The 17,109-nt window shown below is 54.3% G+C and overlaps 1 protein-coding gene across 1 annotated transcript; it reads left to right on the top strand.

Moving 5' to 3' along the window:
- The first annotated feature begins 780 nt into the window (after positions 1-780).
- On the top strand, positions 781-16,300 carry LOC119095516 (annexin A13). Its single transcript, XM_037218363.1, has 9 exons — positions 781-918; positions 9,708-9,769; positions 10,726-10,840; positions 11,583-11,787; positions 12,073-12,225; positions 12,610-12,718; positions 13,824-13,888; positions 14,369-14,550; positions 15,788-16,300. The coding sequence occupies exons 1-9, from the start codon at positions 913-915 to the stop codon at positions 15,839-15,841; spliced, it is 951 nt and encodes a 316-aa protein (XP_037074258.1). The 5' UTR covers positions 781-912; the 3' UTR covers positions 15,842-16,300.
- The last annotated feature ends 809 nt before the right edge of the window (positions 16,301-17,109 follow it).

The raw sequence follows: 17,109 nt of genomic DNA, 5'->3' as shown, positions 1-17,109 counted from the left end.
GTTCGTTGTCAGCGCTTCAGGGCGTGACCAGTCCACCATCGGCCGGGCGGGGTCTTGCTGCACCCTCCCCCCCCCCCCCCCCCCCTCCCTACACTGCACGCCCTTCCGCGGATGTCGTGCGGTCGACTCATAACACACAGCCGCCAGGGGTCGATGAATGCCAATAGAGCGCGGGAGACGCGGCCGGTGAGCGAGTCACCGGTGTTGTTATATCGAGAAAACACGCCACGCACGCCATGGGTGAGCTGGCTGGTGGTGCGGGTTGTCAGGTCCGGTCCACAAGATCACCGACGCTCCGAACGTCACATGAAACTTCACTCATTTCGAAGTGTCGATTTGTCGGTGTAAACTTCACGACGTTCGTCAATGGGGACTAGCGTGTTGCTCTCCTTTTCTGTCTTGTACATATGTTTACTGCGATGTAATTTCAGAGTCAAAGTCGACCCCTGCACACCACACATACCGCGCCCATCGATCACCAAAACCGTGCCAGGCTGCCGCACCCTTCGACAAGTTCTCTCAACCCAGGGCTGCAACCGTCAGCAGGACCAAGGCTGAAATTCAGCAGCAGGCTTAAATGCGAGCCCCGACCCGCGTTCATGCCCATGTTTCATTATGAGAAAAAATTACGTTCAGTATGGCTCTCTTTTGCCAGTACAATTGGCATATCAGCGCAACGGACCCTCCAAAGCATGTCCTGAGCTCGCCCCTGCCTGCCTCGCACGCCGACAGTCCCCGCCGCCCGACGGCCGGCCGGCCGCCTGTCGGCAGTCGCCCAACGAGTACCAGACGGCGGAGCAACGCTCAGCTCTCGCTCTTGTCCACCTCTAGAGTACTTGACTGGAATCGGGCAGGCCTACCGGGCGGTTCTCGCACCCTCTCCGTCCAGCGCGCGCTACGCAAGCAGCTACGATGGTGGTGAGTACTGGGAGACGGTCGGCTTCTGCTGACCGTTCAACACGCGCTTGTATTCGGCCGCGCATGTCGAACGAAAATATCACCGCGCCGACGTTTCGTCCAGTGAGGCGGCCGGTGTCGTGTTTCTGAGCGCAAACGCCGTCCTTCGCGCACTGGAATTTGATCGCTTTCACCGGTCCTTGATCTGCCTTCGAGCGTGAACCTGAGTTATGAGCTAGCAATCACTATTTATACCGCGACCAGCTCCCTGCGGAGCCTCATACGCTGGTCAGGGAGTGGCCCAGAGCCTGGAGCTGTGCCAGAATCGATCCCGCGACCTGGCGCCGCCCTGCCCCGTCCCCCTCCCCCCACTCCTTCACGGGCACCCAGAGTGTCGGGACGGCGGCGTCGAGCCGGGCTGTGGTTGTGTCGTCGGGAGATGTACCCCTGTCGAGGCTGCAGGGAGGGTGGCCGGCCTGCGCCGCTGTTGCTAGGTGGAGACGCCCGGCCGGCTGCCGCCGCGATCCGTGGAAACGGCGGCTGCGGGGCGCTGGCGCTGTCCCCGGGACTGAGTGCCAGGCGGATCCGGGCTAGGGGGACGGAGCGTATCACTTGGCGCGGGACGAGCCTCCATGTCGATGTCCAAAATGAATTGCATCTGTCATGACCTGGCAACAAAGTCTGCAGATTTGATTCCCGTTTATTCCGTCAGAGGTGAGAGCAAGCGACTCCCTTCATGATTTCCAAAGGCTTTGTCGATGCCGACGCCGTTAGCGGCAGTCGGTGCTGGATATCGACTAGGGACGGGGGACAGATGTTGTCCAGATGTGCCGATGCCGAATCGTGCGAGACCGTTAGCACAGCCAACTGCGCGGTGATAAACCTTCAGCTGTTAACCATCGTGCTTTTTCCGTCACTCCCATTGTCGTCATGCTTTGCATCGCTTCTGTCGACCGCCCCGCCCGCTGTGCCTGATTCCGCCCCTGCCGTCCCGCCCGCTGTGCCTGACTCCGCCCCTGCTCGCCGTGCCGGGACAGGTGGGCGTTCCAGCGCGCCGCGCCCATGGAACGTCGCGACCCGCCCGGCGGACGGGGCAGTGCTGCAGCCAGCAGTCTTATCATGCCTTGTATCCTGGGACACAAACCCACTCGCTTTGTAAACTTTTCTTCGTCGGGCGTAACAAATGGGCATATCAAACACTCCTTATACCTACAAATTAGATACGCATGGATGGATCGCAGAGATTCCGCGAGGGCTCTTGGTAGTGGGGCTAGGGGACAAACGTTAATATCCGACACCGTTCAAGTCGAGAGGTATTCAGTCGCTACTTTATACACATGTGTCCTGTAATCAGCCATTTCATTGCCCCATGAGCACAATAAACTGCATATATCAGCCATTAAGCGCCCTGAGCCAAAGGTCGATTCTGTAATACGCATAGGCCAGTTTGAATAATTCTTCTACAGAAAACGTATTGCAATATCATGGAAAACTGTGCGCGTTGAATTAATGGTTTATAATGTGTGATCCAACTGAACGTATGAATGTGGGTATTATAGGATATACAGAATGTGTTTGCGGCTACGCATAAGGAAAACCGATTTTCTAGAAGTTGTCCCCTGTGTTTTGTCCGTTTGCACTTATTTTACATTAATTAAGCCTCCGTTTAGGGAGCTGGTTTTGCCAGACAGGGACTTCTCCATACTTACAGACACGCCCACGGCTTCCAGCGGGTGAGTCAGTGTCGGGCGGCCGGCTCAGCCGACCAGGCGTGTCCAACTGTAATGACGTCACAGTCCGGTCGTGCCCGCCTGTGATGACGTCACATACCAGTTGTGTCCTATGTGATGACAACAGACCAGTCGTGTCCGCATGTGATGACGTCACAGACCAATATTGTCCGTATGTGATGACATCACAGACCAGTTGTATCTGTATGCGTTGACATCACAGACCAGTGGTGTCCGTATGTAATGACGTCACATTCCAGTCGTGTCCGTATGTGATGACGTCAGCTCACCGGGCCGCCGTCCGTCGGTGCTGACATCAGAGGCCAGTCCCGTGTCGGGTCGGGCTCCTGTTCGCTGTGCTGCTAGCAGGCGTGTGCGAGATGAACCAGACGAGCTGTGGCTCAGTAAATATGCACCAATTACACTGGGCTTGGGCATTATCAGGCGTATGTCCGTGGGTGCTCATCGGCTCCGGAGATGTCGTACGATGTTCACGGCAAACATTGGTGTCATTTCGCGCGCCACCAGTGCCAGTAATGAGAGGGTAAATCACACCCCCGTTATCTACACAGACGCGCCAGACAGGCGCTTGTTTTCAACAAGTCCCTCTCTCTCCCTCTCTCTCTCTCTCTCTCTCTCTCTCTCTCTCTCTCTCTCTCTCTCTCTCTCTCTCTCTCTCTCTCTCTCTCTCTCTCTCTCTCTCTCTCTCTCTCTCTCTCTCTCTCTCTCTCTCTCTCTCTTCCCATTGTTTCGCTCTCTCGCCCTCTCCCCTGCTTTCTCTGTTACACCGCGGGACCCCGCCGAGCCGGAGCGGCACGTCCTGAGGAGGAGCGCTCGGCGGGGACCGCTCCCGCACGTGACTTCCGGCGCGGTTACGGTGCCGCCTGCCGCCGCGGGCTCGTCCCTGCGTCGGGCGGGACACGTTGGCACGGCACGTGTCCACGTGGGCACGCGTCAGTGCGGTTTGAGCCGCCGTCGCCGTACCGCCGCGCGGGTTAGACAATCAAACAGTGTCGGTTTACCGTCTAGCGCCTTGTGTTTGTGTGCAAAGCCAGGGTCTGCTGCATGTTTTCTTGTAGGCATTTGCCGAACGAGCGTTGTTTGTTTTTTAGACGGTTTCTGAAAGATTAGACTACGCAGCAAAACCAAGTTGATCGTTCATTAACGCCTACCGTGTTTCGATACGCTTTTAATGAAAACTTGCACCAACACATCGATGAGTAAGTTTTACTGAGCTGAATGATGATTTACCAAATGAATCTACAAGCGTCTTTGCTTCTTTTAAATATTCCAGCTTTGCGGCGAATTTCTGCGTAGGAATGGCTCCGTTTGACGTTTTCCCTAACCGTATCACCAAATATGGTCACTGCTGTGAAACAATATCCGGCCATCCGAATGTGATATCACCATTGAGGCGGCCTCGGCTTACCTCAGCGGTGACTCAGCGCCTGGTTCTGAGCAATGCGCCGTGTGGGGCGTGATCCGCTTACCGCCCGGTCCTCAGCGGACCGCGGACCGCCGCCCGGAGGACTCGGCTGCTGCCCGGGGGGCAGAGATGCGAGTGGCGGTGAGTGAACCCGAAGTCACCGGCCTCCAGGGGTGCGCGATTCGCCGCCGCGTGGTAGTTCCAGGGGTGTCCAGCCCGACGGGGCGACTCTGGTCACGAATTCGTGTCAGGAAAGCCGCCGCTGTCTCGCGTACAGGTATGGTGGCGGTCGTTAAGCCGTTCCAGGGCCGCCCGGCCACAGTTTTGGTCACGGGCTCATTCCAGGGGTGCTCGGCCAGACGTGGCACTTTTGGCCACGTGGCTGGCATTCCAGGGGTGTTCGGCCCAGCGCCGCGGTAGTCTGGGAGCCTGTCAGGGGTGCGCGGCCTGCTGCACGCTCGGCGCCAGCCGCGAATCGATGCTCCGGTCGGCTGTGGCTGTCGGCTCTCGCGCCATGCTATCTGTCAATGCATCGACCCCGTGCTGACCTTCAGGGAGGTCCGGACCGTGCCGCCACGGCTGTCAGTCCCATCACATCACTGCTCTGTCAGACCGAGCAGACCGCCCGAAAGACATTGCGCACAAGACCTGGTCAGTGGCTCAGAGCAGAAAGGACGCCCTGCCGAGCAACACAGGCGCGAGCGCGGTCCAAGGAGCGCGAAATGAGGACTGAAGAGCGGCATGGTTGTTTGCACTCATTCAAGGATGTCAGAACGTAGCGTGTATTGCGGGTAGGTGCGGTCTTAAAACCACAGGAAGGTGCTGATCAGAGCTGATGCTGCTGATGCTGCTGATGCTGGCGCTGATGCTGATGCTGCTGATGCTGCTGATGCTGATGCTGATGTGGAGCCGGCTCTGCTCAGGTTCAGTCTGGTGGGAGGATCCTGCATTATCTCAGCTCTACCAGCTCACAAATTAGATAGGTTTAGGTCTCTAGAAGGGCAAAATAACGAGTGACGGGGAATTATCTTCAAAATGGATATTTTAGTTCTAAACTTCACACAAATGTGGAATGCTCCCCTAAAGTACATGCCAGTGGTCGTGTACAATCTTTTAACCAGTACCTCCGAGCATGTTGAGGTTCTGTTCTTCTTCGCATGAAAACTCATGATGAAGATGTCGCCGCAGCCAAAAGCGCCCGAGTGCCTGTTTTGGTTGCGATGGATACACTGTTCAGCACTGCTGCTCTCTCATAGCCTGCAGCGGAAGACAGCCATCGCGTCGTAAGGCTTCCCCAGCCGCCTGTGAACGTGACCTTTAAACCCTAGACCACGACCGACCACCGTGCCTTCGCTGCGCTGACCGGCCGCCAGCGTTCGACCCGGGTCTAAAAGCTGGAGGTGCGCGGATCGTTAAACCCGATCAGTGCGAACCCAATCTCTGATCGATGGGATCTCTTTGCACTTGGTAAAACAATAACTGACAAAAGTCAGTTGAAATATCGCGATTACAGGACTACAATTGCACAATGTTACCCATGTTTGATAGAGTAGAAGCCTAGACTCACAGAAACATAGAGCCAGGAACTCTGGCTTTAAGACTTCTGCAATTATAATTATGCACGCGAATTCCCGCACTCGAGCTTCCCCACTGGCAGCGGACACAGCACGACTTGGCGAGGAGCCGGTCCCACGGACGCGCCCTGACCGGTTTTGGGTGTTGGTCCCACAGACACGCCCTGGCTGGGTGCGGGGTGCCGGTCCCACAGACACGCCATGGCTGGGTGCGGGGTGCCGGTCCCACAGACACGCCCTGGCTGGGTGCGGGGTGCCGGTCCCACAGACACGCCATGGCTGGGTGCGGGGTGCCGGTCCCACAGACACGCCCTGGCTGGGTGCGGGGTGCCGGTCCCACAGACACGCCATGGCTGGGTGCGGGGTGCCGGTCCCACAGACACGCCATGGCTGGGTGCGGGGTGCCGGTCCCACAGACACGCCATGGCTAGGTGCGGGGTGCCGGTCCCACGTCCCGGTCACGCGACCGGCGCCGGCTGTATTGATTCACAGACCGTCTGCGCTAGCGGGGGGGTCACCCCCGCGCATCGAGCAGGCGCCGCTGCTGTAACGCTTTACGACCCGAGTTTTGCACGCCGCGGCTGGGGCGGTGCACCGCCGCGCCGAGGGGACTGGGGGCGGATTCATGGCGGCCAGGATTGCAGGCCCATGGGCGCCGCCAAGGCAACGGAAGGAGTGGTGCGCCGCCCCAGAGCCGTTATGCGTGCGTGCTTGGCTGTGCGCGCGAGGTAGCATAAAGGCACGCGTGACACCGCTGGTGACACCGCCTCGTGTCAACTGCGCTGTTTTTAAGCCATGCCTCGGTATGACGAAATGGAGCCCACGCCCACGTAACGAGGCATTCTTTTTCCTGTCCGCCATGTCACCAGCAGGTGTGAAGTTTCGCATAACAGGTTGAGCGAGCAAGGTAGAGATGGCTACACTCACCCGCAAAGCGATATTTTACGGATATTAACCTTTTTCTCTCTAAATATGGTCTGAGAGCCCCAACAGAACAGAAACTGCACCGCAACACACCAGCGTTTCTACGGAAAGAAGTCAAAAGAACACTTGTCCATCCAAATGTAGTTTTCGTGTCGCAAACCCCCCTCAGCACCCACCCTTCGCGCTGACTGAGCCGGCGCCGCCTGGAGTCCAAGGTCAACCGTCGGCCGGGCGTGCTGCCATCTCGATATGGCAGCCCGCCAGCGACATCTGGCAGCTCCACGGTCAAGGGCGCAGCTCGCTGTCGGACGGCGCGGCGTCTCTCGTCGCCCTCGCCTCGGGCGGCGTTGCTGGGCATTCTGGGGGAGAGTGCGAGGGACGTAACGGGAGCGGGAGACCGCAGACGTGACGGTTAGTGACAGGTGGCGGGGCGAGAGCCGTGTTCCCCGCCCTCTCCGTGAATGCTTGACAACGCTAAATATAGCCCAAGGTGACTGACACGTGCAAACAATGCACTTAAACAGGCTGGAATCCACGAACTTGTCATACTTTCTTTCGCTCCTGGTGCAGCTTTCCCCTTCATGCCATTCTTAAGACTACTCTTGTTATCTTGTCTTTTTATCTTGTGACTGTTGCTTGCAACCACATTCCAATGCGCATCTGTCACCTTTTAGACTACACGGCGACTCTGTCGCTCTGAACGCGCTTCCACAACCCTCACTTGGCGTAGTCGTTTGCCAGCGTTAAGTCCGTTTGATCAATCAGCCCAGAAGGTTGTCTGCACTCACCCAAGGCGCATGCAGCTTCATGGCGTCCTTATCCCGGCGCCGAATTCGACAGAGGACCTCCAGTTGACCGCCGCCGCCGTCCTCATCGACACAAACGGCAACTCGTTGCATCCAACGCCCCAGCTGGAGGCACTGTGGATCGACTTGGTGCATGGGTGAAGGGCACGGCGGGTGAGGAGCACGACGAGAGAGCTTTGAATCACACAAAGACACGTACAACGGCAGTGTTGAGACTGACCTAGGATCGTAGTAGGTGGCAGTTTTAACATTGGCCTTGATTTGCATTTGCTGTCCTGCCAGAGGCGTATGTCAGAGTGTGGCCTTAACCGAATTCACATTTATTCCACAACCTTAACAGCCGCTGCAGGCGCTGCCGGCTGCCATGAGAACTTTTCAGCTGGTCACACCCTCGTGTCTCTAAGTCGACAAAGGCCGCTCCCGCAAACGGCAACGCTTTCGTTGCGCGACTGTGCCGTGCCCTATGTGCTGCATGACACCGGCAAGGGATGCCACGCATCCCGTCCTTAACCCTTTCCCCTCCCCCACGTGGTGTGTCTGTATGCACGTCTGTTCGGTTGTCCATGATCAGCGAGGTTTTTACTCAGCGTGTGGTGTCGCCCTGGTGTGGACGGGAGGAGGGGCATCGGGGGGGGGGGGGGGGGGGGCGGGGGGAGAGGGCGGCGGGCCTGCCTGTGTTGCCACCCCGCTTCGCCAACTTCGTCGCAGACAGATGGGCATCACTTTGGGAGAGCCGGGGGTTACCGTCATCGATGTTCGGTTTTCGCAACAAAAATTCGCGTTCCAAGCTCATCCGCAATGTTCTCACGACAGCGGCTGGCCGCCACACGTGAGAACACAGCAGCTGCCGGGTATGTCCGCTTCAATAATCGGATGCTTGTCTCAGCACCGACTGCGGCTGATCGTGGAAAGAGAGTGGTTTACTTCGCCCAAGGGCGCTTGATTTTCTCTCCCGTGGCTGGTCATTATGCCAGGTCAAACAAGTAAAGCTACGTTTTCAGGCCTGCTTTGTTCTGGCTCGAGCGGGCAACAGGGACGGGACGACTGCAGCAGTGCACTCGCCCGGTTGCGGGAGCCTGTGCTATTTATGGCCTAACGCCAACTGTCAGCTGACTTAGGCTGTGACGTCACAGGGTCGTCGGCAACATGGAGACGACACGGGTTGGTGAACATTTCTGACAGTGTATCCGATATGCTGTAAAATGCAGGCGGCTTAATGTCAAAGTGCCGGGATTTCCGAACGTCAACGACAGGAACATTTCAATAGTGTATAGCCTTAGAGACGACTATTTTCCCTTCATGCCTCACATCATCACGTCCGCGTGCCATTGCGATGATTCCTGACGTCTGCTTTGGTGGGTGTAGAAGGGGCCCGTCAGATACTTCGTAGTTTGGCCTTTGCAATGCAAATGCTTGACGCTTTTTGGTGGCGATGGACGCAGGGACGATCCAGAAAACAGAGTAGGCAGAGGCGTTTTTGATGACATTATTTCACTACTTCGTCCAATATCAAGGGAAGCGCACGGCTCGATTTATTTCGTTTCCTTTCCACCCGATTCACCCTTCTCTCCACGCTTCAACATATATGAGTGTTGCACTGTTCTTTTGTATAATAGTATTCTGGGTGAAATACATCAGTCACTATACGGGTGCGGCGCTGTACTTTTGCATAAGGATACCCTGGGTGAAATACACTGGCCGCGCTGTCTCCAACATGCAGTTTCCCGCAGTGACACAGTCTTTCGGCGCTTTATCCTAGCTCTTTTGGAAGTTTCCCCTGCGCAGGCAGCTTAAAATGCTCCATGCCGTTGTGTCCCTACTGCACAGAGCACAATCGGGCAACGGAGATGACCTTCATCTGTGCACTTACGCGTTTCACTCGTTTGCAGCACTTTCCAGTTGGCATCACGTGGAACACGGCGGTGTTGGGTCTGAATATCCGGCGCTCACGGCGCACTCGACAGTGTATAATCTATGCTATTTTTATTAAGAGGTGGTCTGATGATAATCGGTGCTCTTTATCAGTCTTTCTTCGTGCTTTTGTACGCGCCCCGATCTCGGGTTGTGTATGTGTCTGTCTCATGGAATATGCCTGGTCAATGATGATGTTCCGGGCCGTCGGAGCGGTCATCCATTACCTGCGGAGTCTTTTCAGCACCAGTGGGGAAAGGCCTTCATGTGCTGGCTTTGGGTTGCTGCTTGATGACCTATGGATACATCCCATTGCGTAACTTATGGTCGTACTCCAGACTGACAATATCTCACGATGCTTGAGCACTCCCCGTATCGTAGGACAGTGCTAAACTGGTTATAATCCCCGAGACTGATACCGTTTATGTCTATGTTTCAGTACTACCCGACCGTGGTCCCGCACGAGGGCTTCAACCCGGAGGAGGATGCCCACGCCCTCAAGTGAGAACCGTGTTTCGCGCCTGGAGCAAATCTTCCGGAGGCCCTGTCAATGCTAAGAAGAGCCCTTTGGCTCATTTGATTCCTTCACCGCTGGCACCGTGTTCACCCGGATGCTTGTCAGCACGCCTCGGCATTTGACGCATGGAATTTCACGTGACACGGCCAATACTATGTCTGTGGATCTCCCTTGGTGGCTGAGTCAGTTTCGGCTGTTAAGAGTCAGTCTAATTGCCATCTGCAAAGTGGGCGGGGCCTAATGTCCACTACAGAACATCCGTCCATGTCGCGACCGTTTAAAAACGATAGTAGCGTACCTCTGGTCCTCTTCATCGGGTGAAATGCTGCATCCCGAACCACAAGTTTAATGCACAAGTATACTCAACCTCTGCATGCTGTTGTAAACTTAGGCAGGCGGTAGACAAAAAACTTTAATGCGTAATGCTCATGCTCTGCAGCTACTGCTCGCGTGTGCCGACTGTCGCAGATATGAGATGAGAATGATGACGATGATGATGATGATGCTGATGATGATGGTGGTGATGGTGGTGATGTAATGCCATGTGATGTCATATGTCATGTGATGGCATGTAATGTATCGTAATCTGGTCTCCAGTGCTGTGATGTGCTGTACCGCAAGGCGCTAAATGTCTGTTAATTAGCAATATGGAATGCTCTGGTTTAGAACGCGCTCTCATTTGTCAAGATGGCTCGCTATTTCGCATACACCACTCCTTCTTACGATATGGCTCGTTTATACGATATGACAATCTGCCTGGAACCGTTTCAATGCAACCTTTCCCAACATATTTAAATGGGGATCAGTGTCGCCGTCATTGAGTGAAATTCTTGCGCTTTTTGACTCATTGTCCTTTGGCTTATTGTCCTTTGACTTTTTTAGTTTTGACTTTTTGTCCTGTAGCCAGTTAGCTGACGCCGTATTTCCATGCTACCAACAGGAAAGCCATGAAGGGCATGGGCGCTGATGAGGGCCCCATCGTCGCCATCCTATCCAGGCGATGCATCAAACAGCGCGTCCAGATCGCCGAGTTCTACAAGCGCGAGTTTGGCCGGGTAGGTGCTGAAACTTGAAAGGCTTCGTGGGGTAGAGTATGAGACCTGAAACAATCGGCAGTCAGTTGGTGAAACCTGATCGGGGGTGGGTGAGGTGACCCGAAACGTTTGATAGCGTAAGATATGTTTTTTAGCGTGAAATAGCGTCAGAAATAGCATAAGAGAGCGTAAGAGATGTTTTAAAGTTTTTGTTTTTACAATTCCGTCATGGGAGGTGATGTCATGTTTTGGATGAAAGTTTTTTGTTAGGTAGCGTGAAGCCTGAAGCGAAAAACATTTCGCCGGCGTTAAGTAATGGAACAATTGGCAGAACGTTATGCCATTAATGGTACCATTTATGGCCTTGGTGGAGGATGGCGACATGTTCAATCAAGTACACAGAGTTAGAGTGAGCACGGATCTGGGGCGTCTGGGGCGTCTGTGAAATGCGCTCGGCCTTGAGGGCGATGTCTGAGCTGCACAAATGACACCTAACTCTGCAGCGGATTTTGTGAACAACGTCTTCCGGCCGAATCGTACTGTGTTGTCACCGTCTGCAACTGAAGACAGTCCCCGACCACAGGCTGACCTTAAGTCCCGGTTTCTGCAGCGCCATGTCCGGCGGGCGACGCATTCCGGCCGGTGTCGCCCCAAGGCAAACACTTGAGGCTCGTGTCACTTTGCCTTCGGGGTGGCTGGACACCTGCCAGTCCTGCACCTGCTGGCCGTGCCGGGCACGTGACGTGACCTGATCCGCCCCCAGGACCTCGCCGAGGACCTGAAAAAGGACCTGGGTGGTGACCTGGAGACCGTGATGATGGCGCTCACCTACTCGTATTTCGAGTACCTGGCGCGCGAGCTCCAGGGCGCCTTCAAGGGCATGAGCACCAAGGAGAAGGTGGTGCTGGACATCATCCTCACCCGTAACAACGCTGAGCTCCACCTGCTGCAGGACACCTACTCCAGGAGTACGTGACCAAGTTCTGGACAGGTTATGTTATTTGCAGGTCACTGAAAATGATATGTTTCGTCACAGCACGCTGACAGTCCGAGAGGAGCGATGATAGCGATTTCCCATCTGACTGCTTCTCCAGTTTGCTTCATTGCATCTTCCTCGCCTGTGGATGCAGAAGTCTGTTCAAATGATCGTAGAACATCTGGCCTCCCGCGCGTCCACAGACCGTGCGAGCATGTACGAGCAGAGGACACGTCTGTGCGAGATGTATGACATCTGATGCCTTGTCCATTCGCAGAGTGCCACAGCGCGCTGGAGGAGAGTGTGCGGAAGGGAATGAAGGGCGACGTGGAGAGGCTGCTCGTCTCCATCCTGAGTGGAAGCCGGGACGAGACGGATAAGGTGGACGTCAAGAAAGCCGCCGCGCAGGCGCAGGACCTCTACAAGGCCGGTACGTCCGGGCTCCGGACCCGCAGAGAGCTTTGCCACCTGGCGTTGTGCAAGCTAAAGCGGGGGCGTACGGGAGCTTTGGACGATATGGGTTGTAGCAACGAACGGGGAGTGGTCTGGAGTTCAACGTGGAGGTCGAAAAAAGGTCTTTTGTTGACACCGATGAGCCCTTGACAGTTTTGTCTAGTGACAGCTTCCCATGCATCTATTAGACATCCGAGCTTACAACTATTACGTGGGAAATGAGTTGCCACGTGCACGCCAAAGGCGTATTTAATTGGGCGTTTTGTTTTCGCCAATTCGAACCTGCTTATTGAACCTCGCACGCCCAACGTTCCCCGTCAGAATGCGCCCGTCCTGACGTAATGATTGCTGATGTTATCAGGCGAGAAAAAGCTGGGCACGAACGAGGCTGTGTTCAGGGACATCTTCGCCAGCGAGAGCCTGCCGCAGCTGCTTGCCATCGAGAGAGAATATGAGACCATCTCGAAAAGGTGAGTTGCTCGCTCTTTCCAAACGCAAGCAATGCGATTGTGCCTCTAAGCTGTGACTTTTATCGTGGATACCGTGATCCCTTGGTGAAGGAAATGCCAGCGCGGACATGTTCACCCTATCTTTTTCGTTGTTTTTTAAGTTTGATCCGAAGCCTTAGTATGGATGGATTTCTGGGATCAGCGCTCGCGCTAAGCAGCGCTTGTTGTGTGAGCCCTGACCTCCACCATCCGATCGCGCAATTCCCGGCAACGGCAGAATTACGTGGCGAAAGCTTAACGCACCGCAATGCTCGGCACGGTCCGCCATGCCCTCTGACGTCAACTGAAGCTGACCTTTAGCGCGCCCACTGACACCGGCCGCAGGCCATACCTGTCGAGGGCAAATAGCGAGCTCCCTAAGGCGACTCGAACCCACCCTGCCACGCGTGGGTGGATCGGAAGGCAGGCGCTCTAACCAACTGAGCCGCCGGAACGGATAAATCGGTTCGGTTTGGCTGGATAAAACCTCTTTCTGCCAGCAATGACAATTTCAGGACTTTGGGACGAAGGTGGGCAGGGTGTCGTGGATAAACAACTACATTCATGTGATTGTCCTCCACTAGGAACTTGTCAGCACAGGGTCTCTTCTTCGGGGTTTGTGCAGATGTTGGCACGGGCCGTCCTCCAAAAGATTCACTTGAAGGAAGTGTCTCACCGTTGGACATGTTTAGAAAAAGCATGCTCTGGTGAAACCTCATATCCATTTGCGTCGAATAATAACGCTGGGTTGTGGCACTGCAGCACCATCATGACATAATAAGGAGACTCATTTGAATTGCTTTCGCGTCTAAGTCACGCCGTCAATGGTTTATAACATCACCACGCGTCTTCCTTTCTTGGTAACCCAGGAGTGTATGCATAGTCCGCGACAACTGCAGTTGACGCGACCGCCGTCGTCACGACAACCGTCGTCCCGACAACTGCAGTCGTCATGGTGATGGCAGAATCTGCCGAGGGACGTTGTCAGCTGTTATGGTTAGAGGCATCACTTGTGGGCTGCTTTAATTCGCACGTTATTTCTCCTAACGACAATAGGAGCGCTTACTGAGCTTGCTTTCCTTCGCAGGACCCTGCAGGAGGCTATCAAGAGCGAGCTGAGTGGCGGTTTCCAGAAGGCTCTTCTCATTATCCGTGAGTACTGGAGCATCGTCCGGAGAATGGTAACTGAGTTGGACAAACAGCGCCTCGTCGGCTGGCCACGAAATGTTCCTGAGGCCTCCGGGCCATTGCTAAGTCAATATTGTTGTATTGTTGTCGACTGTCTCGAGAACCAAAAGCTGGTTTGGGGACACGATGACCAGTTGGTCAACAATCACGTTTTAACTAGTTGTGGACTACGTATTGGCATTTTCGCATTCCATTCATCTCTGGTCTTTTGATTACGCGATGGCCCAGCGCTATGAGCTGCTGGTGTTGGGCTCTAGATGGATGTAGTTGTTCTTGCCTGACACTGCTGGACCACGGTTATGTGCGCGCGCGAATTACTGGCATTTTCGATGAATATTTTAACGGCCAGAATTGATGTTATGGCGACCACAAACATCGGCCATGTCGTGATTGATGTCGGTGGTGGCCATGCCTCGCCGCCGTTCACTGCCCGTTTCTCCGCAGTGGCTGTGGCCAAGGACAAGATCGAGTACTACGCGGACAGTTTGTACGACAGCATGCAGGGCGTTGGCACCGACGACAAGACCCTCATCCGCATCGTAGTCTCGCGCAGCGAGCTCGACCTGGGAGCCATCAAGGCGAAATATCTCGACAAGTACGGCAAGAAGCTGGATCACTCAATCGAGGTAAACACAGGGAATAGGCTCATGTGGTTTGTGTGTGGCGAGAAAGACCTCACTGCCGTCCACGATTTTGGATGCCACTCCCATCCATTCGACGCGTATGATCGGTCGCAGGTGCTTCTGACTCCAGAGACTTACCCTTGGTCCTTCCAATTACGCAGACGATTGACATCGTAAATGCCTAGGACCAATCAGCATGGATACGGCATTTGCCTAGGACCAATCAGCATGGATACGGCATTTGCCTAGGACCAATCAGCATGGATACGGCATTTGCCTAGGACCAATCAGCATGGATACGGCATTTGCCTAGGACCAATCAGCATGGATACGGCATTCGCCTAGAACCAATCAACATGGACACGGCATTCGCATGGCTGCATTGTTGTCGTCATCGTTCAGTCACAAAGGTCTGCACTTTTATGAAATCTGATAATTCTTTGCTGGATTCCTGTACCGATCAGTGCCTAAGAACATCTATTCACAACATGGAACAAAAAAAACAAAAAAACAGAGCAAGCCAACGTTTCCCCCTGAAATCCAGTGCTGACCCGGGGCCAGACACTTGGTACCGGCCGAAAAACCACACAGTTTGACTGGTGATGGAGGTGGAGCTGACAGGTCCCCGATGCATCCAATGCAGGCAAAGTTTTTTTTCTCGCATCGGCAGTCATCTCGTTACCATCCATTCACCGTCCTACCACCGGTGGTGCTGGTTCAGAGTTCGCACTGCAGTAACCGAAATCTTGTAATTCTTATCGGGAGAAAGAGGACGTGGTGGGGAAATTTAGCGTGCGGTGGTTTGCTAATGTCTCAACTGACATTGTGGTGCACACAGCTGTTGGGCGATGCTTGAAAACAGGGAGGCGTGACGATCGGGACAATGCTAGGCAGCAAGGAGCTATTTGCCTTTGGCATAGAGATTGCCTCTTCTTCGGCCGCTTTGCAGGAGGGCACACGTCATTGGCCACTAGTGTTATGCGTGGACGCGATTGGTGTGATATGTTCTCGCTTACTCTTTAGGGCTCATAACGTGGCTGGCCATTTGGCAGCACTATGTGTCCGCATTGCCGCCATGCCAACCAGACACTTTGGCCCTTTTTGCTGCTCTTTGTTAACCACAGATGTGATCATAGCTTGGCAAAGATTGGAGATAGGGAGTAGTTAATATGAAGACTGACAACGCTTTCACGATGATTACCACGCCCTGGCATTTACACATTCACCTTCTTGCCGTCAGAGAGAAACTTCGGGTCCGTACAAGAATGCCCTGCTGGCCCTGGTCCGCGGCTGAGCACCAGTGACGTCACACGTCCACCGAGTCTCCTGCCTGTTCCGGTCCGGCTGCTATCGCGTGCTATTCCGGTGCCCTGGTGTGCCTGTTTGTCTGCGGACGGTGTAGGATCAATCTGGCCCGGCCCATCTGTCCCTCTGGCTGGCTGTGGATAACTGCTTGTCGCGAACGCGTGCTTGCTTTGTTCGGAACTTGAAATGCGAGGACCATGTATGAGGTTGACAAATGATCTGACGGCGATGTTTCAAATTCTACCACAGCAGCACGGCAGCGGACGGCGTTGCGGTCTTGAATTTTGCGACTCGTCTGCACGTTGGGTACAATACTACTGCCAGGCCAGAGTACCACGAATTATCTGCGTTTCGTAGTTTGATGCTTGAACACCGTGAAAAATGCACTGCAAGCTACCTGGTACATCAGTGGGAATTGTTTGCTTAATACATGTGTGGAGACGACTTTGTTATGTGTTTTGCTCGAAGCACAATATTTGAAGAGCATAGAATGCTGAAGCTTCTCGAACATGCTACTAGAGGACATCTGATTGCACACCGGTTAAGATATGCCGACCGGTACCCACACTCGTGGAGATTTTCTTGGTTTTTAGGTACTTTCGGCGCGTTTGCTTTATAAACATTTTTGTTTTATATAGCGCGGTATTGGGATTTGTTATCCATTTCGCTTCCCATTCAACCATGCATACCTGGATGTAGCAGTCAACTTAGTAAAGCGCAGATGCCTAGGAATTAATACACTGGGCTTATCCGGGTGGCTTGTGTGGTTTGATCTGTGAGCTGTAATTATGACTAGTGGCGCACCCTGTGGACTTAGTTAAGCCCCCCCCCCCCCGCGTCAGGTTCGAGCGCGGTTACAGCACGACAGTACTGAAGAGAGTTCCGGAATCTGGCAATCAGGAAGTCGTTTTTTATTTTAATCGTGTGGGCGATATTTTGGGTAGGAACACGTAGGGCCCAACGGTCGTAACATAGAAAACTTCAGATGGGCCGAATGAATGTGTGTGGTAAACAGCTAATTCAATTGTTTAAGGCATCAGCCCAAAACCAGCATTCATAGCACATTGTTACACTAGGTACTCTACCTATCAGCGTGTGTGGGGTCTGTTGGCAGCGATAAAAAGGTGCCTTTTCCATCGCCGACGAAATTTTCGACCGTCTGAATCGTCACCCTCAACCAGATCTGTCAGACGCCGTTGCAATATAGTTGTAAATGCGATAAACCACAAAAGCAAAGTCAAATGAAATGAAGTACGG

The sequence above is a fragment of the Pollicipes pollicipes genome, unplaced genomic scaffold, assembly GCF_011947565.3.
Source record: "Pollicipes pollicipes isolate AB1234 unplaced genomic scaffold, Ppol_2.1 Scaffold_4219;HRSCAF=4965_pilon_pilon_pilon, whole genome shotgun sequence".
NCBI lineage: Eukaryota > Metazoa > Arthropoda > Thecostraca > Pollicipedomorpha > Pollicipedidae > Pollicipes > Pollicipes pollicipes.
Note: the sequence above shows the minus strand (reverse complement) of the source record. Positions and strands in the feature narration are given on the sequence as shown.